This window comes from Mastigoproctus giganteus, chromosome 7 (assembly GCF_048544385.1).
Source record: "Mastigoproctus giganteus isolate SK-2022 chromosome 7, ASM4854438v1, whole genome shotgun sequence".
In the NCBI taxonomy this organism is placed as follows: domain Eukaryota; kingdom Metazoa; phylum Arthropoda; class Arachnida; order Uropygi; family Thelyphonidae; genus Mastigoproctus; species Mastigoproctus giganteus.
Genome location: NC_143581.1, coordinates 16,005,660 through 16,018,309, shown reverse-complemented (window position 1 = coordinate 16,018,309; position 12,650 = coordinate 16,005,660). Strand labels below are relative to the sequence as shown.

Sequence of the window (12,650 nt, the reverse complement as noted above, 5' to 3'; positions counted from 1 at the left end):
CAAAGCAATTCACTGAATCATAATGTATTTCAAAAATAACATGATAGTGTACATAGCCCCAGGGGCTCACATCTGGTGAGTATGGGCTTGGCACACCCAGGGTCCTGAGCTGGATATCATCATTCTTCTCTTTCTTGGTGATTCCCTTCTACTTCTCTCTCTCTCTCAAGGTAATTCAGAATTTTTTATTTTTATTTTTTTGCCTGGTGCGGCATAAGCCTCAGGCTTCCTTGCACCATATGGCTAATAATAATAATAATAATAATAATAATTTCAAAAAAAAAAAAAAAAAATTAAGCAATTTGTGGAGCATTCACTATTACCTTTGTCGTACTACTAGAGATATCTTATTCCATTGCCTTGATTTTGCAACTCTTCTTCTCAAGAGTACAGCAGCAAATTGTCGAATCTAAAATTTAACAAGTCAGTTATTAGCATATCAAAATATTAATGATATTCAGACATGTTTATAAAAAGTAAATTATTAAAGTGAAGAATTTCATATTTTGTTATTTCAAAGCACATAATTAAAACACAAAAACTATTTTAAAAAATCTACATACAACCTGAAATAAAGATGCCTTCAATATCAGAATTTCAAAATGTGAATACAGCATATCTCAAAACAAAATTAATAAAATGCCAGAATATAAGATTCACTGAAATGAGTTTAAAGAACCGTAATATTCAAAAGGGATTCCACAGAAAATACTTGTAAATGGGACAGCTAAAAACACCACTGGCCAAAAATTATGGATGTGTTTGGCCTTAGTTTCAACTGCCTAGCACTGATATAGCAATATATAAAATTTATGTTTTTTTGCCACATACAGAATAAACTAATTTCATTTAATTTCCTTTGCACACCAGTTTTAGAAATACTAACATAAAATATTATTTATACTTGATGATCCCAGAGATCTGAAAAACCAACTAATCTGTAGAAGGTTTATAATGCAAATTCTATTCTGTGAAGAACAGTGAGAAACAATATTGTACTCAACACTTCGTGCCACCTAGATGGAACAATATTATAATATACTGTATATAAATCCTACCTAAAATAACTGGTACTTAAAAACAGTATTGGATTATTGGCTTTCTTTTTCATTATCTTACGAAAAGAAAAACAAAATGGAATAACTCACTTTTGTTTTTGAGCTTTACTACATAATCTTGTGAAATGCTTTCTCTAACAGTAGTAAAATGGGCTGTAAATGAGCTGGCATTAAAAAATTGTTAGTGATTAAGTTCAGATCTGGAACAATAGCTACATGCCTCCATTACAAATGGATGATGTGCAGTAGTGAAAATACTAACTGGAAAAATAGATAAATTCATTAAAAATGTTCAGCTATAGCAGATCTACAACTGAAAATTTTTAGCAAAAGCACAGCATCAATTTTAGAGATGTTCAAATTAGACTTTTCTCACGATTACCTCCAAAGACACTGACTCCATCTGAAAATCAGCCCGATCATATCAATCAAGACGTGGACACTCACAGCTGCACCCCACATTTCAGTTCAGAAAGATCCCCTCCCATTGATGGGTTCTCCCAATTGAGCCTTTCTATTACCTCAGGACAGTGACCTTTTCTACACTGTGTTCTTGTTTACACTCCGACACGACCAGCAAGTCAATGGAGTTTACATCAAATCAATCAATACAAGCGTTAATCATATTTAGCAGTCATGGGTTTGAACCCCAGTCCACTCAAAGAGTGTGTGCTATTGCACTCATGCTCCTGACCACTCAGCTACGTACGTGCAGAAACACATATGGTGTGTGCATTATTTTCAGTTTTCATAAATTACATCTAATGAAGGGATAGAGGGTGTGATATCAAAATTTGCAAATGATGTGAAAGTTGGGAGAGTGGCTAATGATCAGCCCCAAGCAGTGCTCCTTTAAGATAACCTGGATAGATTTCAGGAACAATCAGAAAATAGCAGGTATTTTGCAGCAAAATGCTAGGTCTTACAGTTGTGGAACAGTAACGCCAAAAAACTTATACATTTGGTGGGACAGAATTGAAAACAGCAGAGAAAAAGAGAGAGATGGGAATTATGATATGGGCGGACACTAAGTTCTATGAGTAGAATAGACAGGCGGCAAAGATGGCCAATGGTGTTCTATTTGATGATTTATTAAACATTTGCTTGTAAAAATAGGGCAGTCATAATCCCACTATATAAAGCAATTGTACTTGGAATGCCATGTTCAAATTATGGACAGCACCTTAAAAAGATATCAAGCTTCTTGAAAGGGTCCAAAGATGAGCAATACATCTAGTAAGATCAGCAAAAGTGTTCATATTAGAAAAGACTTTGAATATGTGGCCTACATAGCTTAGCAACCAGGAACTTTAGTGCCCTATGATTTTAAATATGACTGTAGGAAGTTTTATTTTAGCCAGCAAGTTGTTAACTATTGGAATTCAAAGGTCACCTGGATAGGTATTCATGTGAGGAGGGAGTCAAATAGGTAGTTTATTTTATTATTTATTATTTTCAACTAATAATTATTTTTTTGGTTAGTGCACCAAAAACCATAGCCTTCCTTGCATCATGTGGCTAATACTGATACTAATTTTCCAGCAGGAAAAAAATTGAGAAATACTAACACAAGTCACCTTATAGGTGCTACAATAATTAAGCTTTTTATTTAAAAAAGCTAACTACCATGATGAATATTATATTTAATATTTATTAAATTTGTATTGTTACCGAGCTGAAAAAAAAAAAAAATACTTCAATGATTTTTTTTCTGATTAAGTCCATGCTTCTAAAAATTGCAATGTATAAATTACAAACTGTACTTTTTAAATAATCATTAAAAATATAAAAAAAAACAATTTAACTTTTAAGAAGTCATTTTTATTTATTTAAAAGATAACAGCAGATTACAGACCTTTAACAATTTTCTGCTGATCAGGAAAAAAATTAATAAAAAATATACATACAATACAAATATCCAATATGCAGAATGATCATGCTATAAACATGTTAATGAACTCCACAAATCAAAATTTGGAGACATACAAAAGTTGTATGTCTCCAAGTACTGAATATGACTGCTAGGATTTCCAACAGTTTCCATCAATATACAAATATCTACGTTATATACAAAAATGAGAGCAAGTTATTAAATTAAATAGTTCATTTCATTTTTTCCCCTTAAATTCTACCTTACCTGGCAGTTCTCTGATGAAGTTAATATACTACAAAGTGATCCTACTACTTCTGGATGCTTGAAAGCTTGCTTTAGCTCTTGAGTAGCCTAAAAACATAATATTTATATATATAAGATTTATACAGCGGGCAGTATATGTAAATCAAATAAATATGCTAGTTAATATTTTAGGCCTAGCAAACTGATTAAGAGCTTTAGGTGAATATGAAAATAAAGACAAGATGGGTAACATACTTTATAAGCATTTCTGAGTCAAAAAAAAATCAGCTCACCTTTTCAAAGTTAACTAATGATGAAATAATAATACAGGGTGTCTCAAAAATATTGGTACAAACATTTAGGGGAGGTAGGTAACATCTAAAGGAATGTGAATCACATAGGAACACATAACCGGAAATGTCACGGGGAAAGTAGTAGCAGAGACAAGAAGCAGAAATGACACAAAACAGTAATTAGTGGCAAACATTTATTTGACATAATATTAACAATGGAGTACGAGATGGATGCATTTCATGATGTTACAACAGATGCTCAAAGGTTCCACCATGAGACGCGATGCATGCGTGACACTGACGCAGCATGGATTGGCGGACACGGTCGAACACACCTGGAGTTTCTTTCATAGTAGTAGCAGCGCAGACGAGTCTCGCGACGAGATCCATTTCCATCTCCACAGGTGATTCATACACGATAGATTTTAGGGACCCTCCCACAGAAAGAAATCAAGGCTCTATAAATCAGGTGAGCGTGGGGGCCAGGCAATGGGTCCACCACGGCCAATCCATCAATGCCCAAAACGCCTGTTCAAATGGTCACGAACACCTTCCATAATGGGCAAGCACCCTGTCATGTTGAAACCAAATGTTGCATCTCATATTTGCTGGAACATCATCAAGTAACCCTGGTAGAACTTGTTCAAGAAAGATCCGATATTTAGCGGAGTTCATGCAGGATGGTAACAGGTATGGGCCGACTAAGCAGTCACCAACCATACCTGGCCACACATTTATTGTGAAGCGATGTTGTGCTGCATGGGGGTGCACACCGTGTGGACACTCTGCTAATCCATACACTAGGTGCATGACTGCCAGCTCATAGTTCGTATATCGATGCATACTCTTCATGCGGCGACTACTGCTTGAATGAGTAAACCAGAAATTTTCCCTCTCGCGAACTGATGAACAGCGCCGTGTACCAACTTACAGTGACGTTTCCGGTTATGGGTTCCTATGCGATTCACATTCCTTTAGATGTTACCTACCTCCCCTAAACGTTTGTACCAATAGTTTTGAGACACCCTGTATATGTAAAAATAAATAAATATATAAAATATGTAAAGTGCTTACAAGGCGGTTAAAGTTAACTTTACCTAGAAAACAAAATAAGTTTGTATTATATGACGTTTCTAAGGACAAGCAAGTTTTGTCTTCCAAGTAAACAGTTGTACTAATACCAGACAGAAGAAACACATTATGGCCATCAAACACCAATAGTTGCCAAAGGAGCTTCAGGATTTGTTATACAGTAGAAGACAGTCACATGGAAGCCAAATCTGCTTTTAGTAGGTTAGCTGAAATCATTTACAAATTCTTTCAGGTCTCCTAGAAGCATTAAGGGATAAGGACTGGAAAACCAGATAAAAAGATGAGGACTGCATGACAAAGAATGAAACCCAGGTTATTTGTAGAGTTGAGGCAGAGAGAGACTTACAATTACTTGAAAACATCAGGACTGCTGGCAGTAAAAACTAGCAATAATTTCCACAGTAGAGGTCCTACTGCCAAAAATTCAGGTGCTTCTGATCATATTACAAGGCCCCTGGTAAACATAACTTAAGACTATATTTAAGTGCTCGTTCCATTACAAGTTTTCTTATCCAATCCTCATTTCTTTAATAAATGCACCGAGGAGATCCAAAATAATTTACAAACATCTCTCAGTCATCAACAAAAAAATAGCCTTTCCATCCTCTTTTCATACTATCTTCTCCTATATGACAAATACCAAAGCTTCTATTAGCCAGCATTAACATATCATTAACCCCCTTTTCTTAACAGTGCTGTTGTTGTAGTAGGGTTTTAGAAGCATCAGCAAATAAGGCCATATTGCTTCGTGTATTTTTGTAAATTTCATATATTCTTAGATTGGTTTTGTTTCCTGGAGGAAAAACAATTTTCCAGGAGGTTAAACCATGCTACCCTCACCCAAGACTGACTAACTCCACCACATTGCAAAAAAGGGCCATAAAAATTCCTCACGTCATCAATGGGACTTGAACTTGGGTCTTTTCCACCCGATATGGGGAGGATGACGATCCTACTAAATGTGCTGCCCACGAGGGCCTTAACAGTGCATTCTATTTATAAAACCCAGAGGCAAACTAGTTATTTTTGAAAACACAGAAAATAAGTTTTTTTATGTTATCTGTGCAAAAGGTAATCTACATATTTTCTAAGACCTTTACAATTTTTCATCTTCCTGAATTTATTAGCACAGCACAGACCAGGTCTCCTATTTTGATTGTCACACTCAAAAATGTATTAAACTTGCATGCTTCTACATGAAGTGCACAGAGTCTGTTAACTGAGTGGTCATTCACAAGGGTACATAAGTACCCTTGTGAATGACCACTCAGCTAACAGACTGTACACTCTTGAGTACCCTTGCACCTAGCTGTGCTGAGATTGACAACGGTTCAAGCCGATTCCTATGATTACTACATATGGTGCTGTTTCTTGTATTACATCTATCTTGTGAACCCCTGAATGCATAGTCATCCCAGAGTATAAACAGAAATTTTGTTTAATATATCTCACTATAAGTTGATACCTAGCTTTCACACACATATTTGTAAAAGTTAATATCTATTTTCTTAAAAATATTCTCAATTCAGTTCTGATAAATTGACACAAATTAAAAGTTAATCACAGGTATGTAACTGTACCTTATGCAAGTATTTTACCAATGGAACAGGAAGAGATTTGTACAGTCCAGTATGTTTTCTGGAAATTTCTAAAAGAAAATTACTTAAACAGTAGAAAACTGTTTAAGTAATTTTCTTTTTTTTTTGCCTATCTATACGATACCATAAAATATAGTACTATCACTAAGATATGGTTATGACTTATCCTGCATATTGCAGTCTAAGGCTCACCCCTGCCAAAAAAAAAAAAGTAATTTTTTTCAGGGACTTTATTTTCACCAATCACAACAAACCATCAGTCAATTTCAGAATGCACTCTCTGGGATAATTTTGAAAAAAATTAAATCAGGGCCACATTTATACAAACTAAACAAGCTACAGCTTAGGGCCTCACATTACAAGGGGTCTCGCTCCATCCTAGAAAAATCCTTTTTTTATATTGTCACAGATGAACTGTAAGAGAGAAGGGTCTCATACATGTTATAGCTTAGGGCCACAACAAGTTTAAATCTGGCCCTGAGTGAAATGAATCCAAGTTTCTCAGTGGGATCAACAAGAATACCAGAAAGGTCAAATTTTCAAATTTTCTTCCCTTTCACTGGTGGTTTTGACAACAATATTACACGCTCTGCCATATGTACTACAATTAATCAATAAGATGGGAAATTTGCCCATTAGCAATGCTTCCTCTGTGACTATTCATGCTTTTAAAATTTAAAGAATAGCAATATTTTATAAACAAGTTCATTGATCAAATTATAAACCGATCTGGGCAATGAACAAACAGTGGGTTGTGTGCATCTGGGAATCACTTCTTTATGAAGTTACAAATTTTGACATCTGTTTACCCATTACATCAACCGAAGAAAATTTTGGAATCCTGGCACAGGCAAAATCAGCATTCAACTTTTTTTTTTCTTTTTTTTTTTTTTTTTTGTGGTGGGGTTAACAATACATGAACCTGTACTATTTAAAAACAACAAACAGTGGAAAAATAAGCTTTTGGAATTATTTTAAAAGTAATTACTCCAATATCCTTGCCATGGATCTGCCCTTTACACGCAGTACTGAAAAAAAAAAAAGAGCATACATATATCTTTTATAGATTCTATGAACTGACTAATTATGTCCATCAAATTAACCACTGTGTAAATTTGTACACGTTCAGAATCCACATATGAAATCTCATCCTTCAGCAGCTGTTACCAAAATTCAGAAATTTTTTGGCTTTACTACTATCACTCCCATGTTGGACAACAGAGTGGACATAACAGTGAGTGGAACATAATCATTTAAGCAGTGGGTTTTTGCCAGAAATGGTTGAGGGAAATACGAAGTTTGAAGGAAAGATAACATAACGTGGGGTTCTGAAGTGTGAATTCAAGCATAACAGATAAAACACTACTAAAAGTGGATTTTAATATGCAATGCCATGAGACAAATCATTAATGGGATTAACAAATACACTGTTAGTGTTAAGTAAGATTTAAAAAGTGTTTTTATGTCAGTAGAACAGAAAAAGTTGCAGGAAGTCAGACAAGTTTTGAGTGCAGGTTATTAAAAAGGAAAACAAGGTAAGAAACAAGGTTTTTCTTCTCATATTCCATATTATATTGTTTATGCTATCTGAAAGAAAGTACCAAATAATCTTGATGAAAGAATGATTCTAGGACGAACAATTTACAGTAATAAAGAATTTAAAATCTGTCGCTGCATAATGGCCTCTATTATTTTAACATTATAATGGAATTAATTACAAATAATATAGTTTTTAAACTGGAACAGTGCAGCAGCAGACTTTATTGATTTGATTTGATTTTTTGATTTGGTAGTTGTTGGCGCATCGGCTTCTGTGGCCATATTGCACCTCCCAAGGTTTTTGCAGTACTTTGATCCAAGCGCGAGGCGGGAATCGAACCCGCGACCTTTGGGTTGCCGGGCAGGTACTTTACCCACTCGGCTAGCCCGGTCGGCACTTTATTGGTAAGCTGGTGCACAGCATGCCATTATACAACATTCAATATATTCTTTTGAAAGAATTCAAAAAAAGAAGTTAATTTATTCTTTATTATTTCAATTTTATAATTCTTTGCTTTACTTTTTTTGAAAGAATAAAGAATATTTTCAATTAGAAGACCCTGCAACCTTTCTCTCATTATTTTATTTTTCTAGCGTACAAGACAACCAACATGCTTATTTGTTACCGAGCAGTGTATAACAAATATCATCTCTGGATGTGTGATCCAGAATTAAATTATTTCACTGGTTAATTTCTTTTACATCATTAAAAAAGAGAGGCAGGAGTACAAACATGTACACTTGGTTTACAATAAATATTTGGGCATCTTTTCTTGATATTATGTGATTACTGCATATATTTTCACATGAACTCATCAAATTGATAGATTCAGACAGCACATACCACCACCCCAAAACAAATTTATTACAAAAGTACATTAAGAAAATCTATCCTTCAATTTTAGAGTTTTTTCATTATTTCAAATAACTATTTAAAACAAAGTTCCAAGCTAATATGCTGCAGCAATCCTTAAGCTGGTAGATACTAATTAGGCATAAAACATTTGTCAATTAAGTGTTAAGTACTTCAAAGTTCAGCCAATATTCTCTCTGATTTGACCCTATGCTGATAATGTGATGTCTGACAACTTTTAATTTTTCTTTTTTATGTAAATGAAATTAAATCCTCCAACATATCTTTCCTGAGCTGTATTTTCTGTTTTCATTTCAAAATGTACTACAAAATGGGAGATTTTTTTTTTCCTTTTAACAGATGCCAGGCAAGTAAAAGTGTATTTTCTCATACTCAAGTCCCATACTTACATGGGATATTTGAGATGCCAGTGAGCACTGTAAAGCTTTCATTTTTCTGACTTCGCAGATATGAAACAGGAAGAGCTGATAAAAATATGGGAGCCAGATGTTACACAAGAATCAGTTTCAATGTGGGATAAGTAACCTTAAATTTTAAAAAATTTGATAAAAACATTATTATTTTTACTGGTTTCTCTCATTTATATTTGCTTGATATTTTATAATTGAATTTAGCAAATCATAAGTAACAGAACCCCATTTTCAATTCAGCATAAAAAACTAATTTTTTTTTAATAATTAAAATACAGAGTGACATCTTACAGATGCCATGCAAGAAAATTTGTTCCATTTAGGGGCACATGCACTTCAAATAAAACAGCATTGCTCCCTGGGGCAAAGTACGGTATTATGCATTTGAAATTCATGCTATTTCGTTTTGTAACAAATTTAATTTGGTACAGACTCAACTAAGATTTCTGCTAGCCAATGTACAGCAATGTGTTTTACAGCTCGCTTGTAGCTGAAGCTTCTACACAAATTTTAAATGTTTTTTTTTTTCCCCCACTTGAATTGAAGCACAGATAGAGACCGGACTTAGGAAGAATGTAAAAAAATTGCGTACGGATTGCTCATATCAGTTCTAAGCAAAAATTATTACATAATCATTAACTCCGAGTAAACATTTTGCCGGTTACAGTCTATCCACGTGGAGTGGCTGTTTCCTCATGAGAAAAAATTATGGAAAAATGAGGAATTCTCATTTCTTAAAAAAAAGGGCTTAAGTAACAATGTCAATTTATATCAAAAGAGTAAAAGTAATGCCTTTCCAGAACTTTTGCTTGAAGAACGAAACTGCACTTCTTCAATAATTAAAAAGTAGCAACCATGTAAAAAAAAAAAAAAAAACTAATAGATTAATAAAAATATATACATAGGCTGTAGTCCGTAATCAGTATCCCAGAACTGCTTACTAACTTGATTAACAGTTTTAAAATGTAGCTGTTTGAATTAAGGCATACCTGCAAAATCTGACTACCGTTTAGCTATAATTAACGAAAACGATAATCTTCAAATTTAATAAACATTCGAATATTTGGTTAGGGTAGCAAAACTATTTGCTACAATAACCAAACATTGCAATACTAGCACCATTTACTGATTTAAAATAACAAATTGCCATATTTTTTGTTGCGTGCCTACGTGTTTTAAATGGTTACCAAATAAAACGCACGTGGATCAGCTGCGAACGCACTCATCTACACCCTTCTAAGCCTAACTCAAGCAGTTTATTACTAAGTGAACTGTTATCGTGACATTTAAATAACTTTCATAAATGGAAAGTAGGTTTGCATAGCCATTACGAGTCCTTTTCAGATCATACCTGTAGAAGGACGGCATTATCAGGAACCAGCAGTCGAGATAAAATACCAATCAACACATCCTCCATCTCGAATATGAGACGACTGCTTAGAATTTAAAAAATAAATAATTAAATTGGATTTTGTGTGGTGGCGCTTGAAATTACTCATTCATTATATAATCTCAAATATTTTCTGAGATTCAAAAAATAGAGCACAGGATTTTTTTTATTTTTTTGAAAATCATTTTAGGACAATTAGTGATAGAAAATTAGGATATTGTAGTAGTAGTAGTGACATGTGATGCAAGAATACAAGTGTATGAGCTTATGCAGCATCAACCAACAAAACTAAAAAAAAAAAAAAAAATACAAAACAATTCCCTCTAAATGTTTGTCCAGTTCCTCCTTAAATTTATTTAACCTATCAACTTCCATAACGACAGATGGAAGTTTGTTCCAGCAATTAACCACCCGCTGGCTAAGGGCATATTTCCGCACATCTATTCTACATCTGTCTTTCCTCAATTTGAATTTATGGCCCCCTTAGGTCCGTAATCTGAACAAGTAGAAGAATCCCATCAGAATTCAGCGTGCTCAACCCATTCAAGGCCTTATACACCTCAATCAGATCACCTCGCAGGTGCCTAGTTTCCAGCCGCTGCAATTTGCAGAACTTAAGCCTCTCTTGGTAAGAGGATCCCTTCATTCCCCTCACCAATCTTGTTGCCCTTTCTGTACACACTCAAGCAAATCTACATCCTTCCTAAACTGAGGCCTCCAGACCTGCGCACAGGTCCGGAGATCTCATTTTATTATTAACGAGTCGAAGACCTTGCGGTAATCGATGTAGCCCGTGTCCAGAAAACCCATTAGGAAGTACACGAACCTGAGACATGAAGCTAAGGAGATGTGGCATATGCAAGAAGTATCAACCATCCCGATCATCTTGTCAACCACCAATATGGTGCCAAAGACTCTACATAGCAGCTTAGCAACAATAGGCCTCCTAGAGGATACCTACAAGGAACTCCAGAAAGTCGCAATCCTGAACACCTCTAGGATAGTCAGAGATTTCCTCGACCGATAGTAACACTAGACATTACAACCACCCTGTGTACTTGGTAGCAGTACCCGTCACGGAGTGGAATCCCCCAATCAGGGAATAATAATATAATAATAATTGATTGCAAAGAGACGACGTCATGCTATCCAGAATAGAAGACGAGTGGAAGAAGGCTCTAACAGAATTCAAAGGAATGGACCCCACAAGAACCCAGTAAGAAATTGATTGGAAAGGTGAAGAGCATCCTCAAGAGAGACAGCACTCACAGCAAACATGAGACCAGAAATCAGAGAATAGGAGAATACTAGTTAAACTAACTGGTCTGTATTGTAATTAGAGACCAGTTAGTTTAACTTCTGTTCCGGGTAAAATAATGGAGTCGCTGGTTAAAGATGCATTGCAGGATCATATAGACAAGACTGCAGCAATAATTCAGACACAGCATGGGTTTGTTAAGGGAAAGTCTAGTCTGACAAATTTTATAGGATATTATGATGTGGTTACAAAGGAACTGGAGGCAAAAAATAATTTTGATATCATATACTTGGATTTCAGGAAAGCTTTTGACACTGTTGCGCATGGAAGACTATTGTACAAATTGTAGCAGAATGGTATTAAGAGTAATGGTATTAAGGATAAAAGGATGGTTAAGTGCGAGAAGACAGAGGGTGGTAATCAATGGGTGCTACTCTTCTTGGACTAATGTTATTAGTGGAGTCCCACAGGGTTCGGTGTTGGGTCCACTGTTGTTTTGTATATTTATCAATGATATTGATGAAGGTATATCAGGCTTAGTGTCGAAGTTTGCAGATGATACAAAGGTTGGCAGGGTTGTTAATGACAGTAATGGCAGTGTGCTACTGCAACAGGATCTAGATAATTTGGGCAGATGGGCTAAGAAGTGGAAACTGAAGTTTAACCTTGACAAATGCAAAGTACTGCACATGGGTAGAAGTAACCCCAGAGAAACGTACCAACTGTGTGGTACTACACTTAAGGTGGTAGAAAATGAAAAAGACCTAGGAGTAATTGTGCAGGCAGATATGAAGTTTTCTGAGCAATGCAGACAGGCTGCCAGGGTAGGTCATGGGGTTTTGTCAATGATATATAGGAATTTTGCTAGCAGGGAAAAGGAGGTGATTGTCCCTCTGTATAAGGCAATGGTAAGGTCACGCCTTCAGTACTGCGTACAAGTCTGGAGGCCTCATTTTAGGAAGGATGTAGATTTACTTGAGCGTGTACAGAGAAGGACAAGATTGGTGAGGGTAATGAAGGGA

The 12,650-nt window shown here is 35.2% G+C and overlaps 1 protein-coding gene across 2 annotated transcripts in view; it reads right to left on the bottom strand.

Annotated features, from left to right (window-relative positions):
- Positions 1 to 10,413, bottom strand: part of LOC150082577 (importin-4-like) — a 186,556-nt gene extending 176,143 nt beyond the window's left edge. For both annotated transcript variants that reach the window (XR_016547194.1, XM_090377536.1), the window contains exons 1-3: positions 10,332 to 10,413; positions 3,196 to 3,282; positions 324 to 409 (exon numbers count right to left, since the gene is read on the bottom strand). Coding sequence is in view for 1 of the 2 variants with exons in the window: in XM_090377536.1 (XP_090233662.1) it covers positions 324 to 409; positions 3,196 to 3,282; positions 10,332 to 10,397 (239 nt within the window). In the remaining variant the exon portion in view is untranslated. The remainder of the gene's footprint in view (positions 1 to 323; positions 410 to 3,195; positions 3,283 to 10,331) is intronic.
- Positions 10,414 to 12,650: the final 2,237 nt, after the last annotated feature.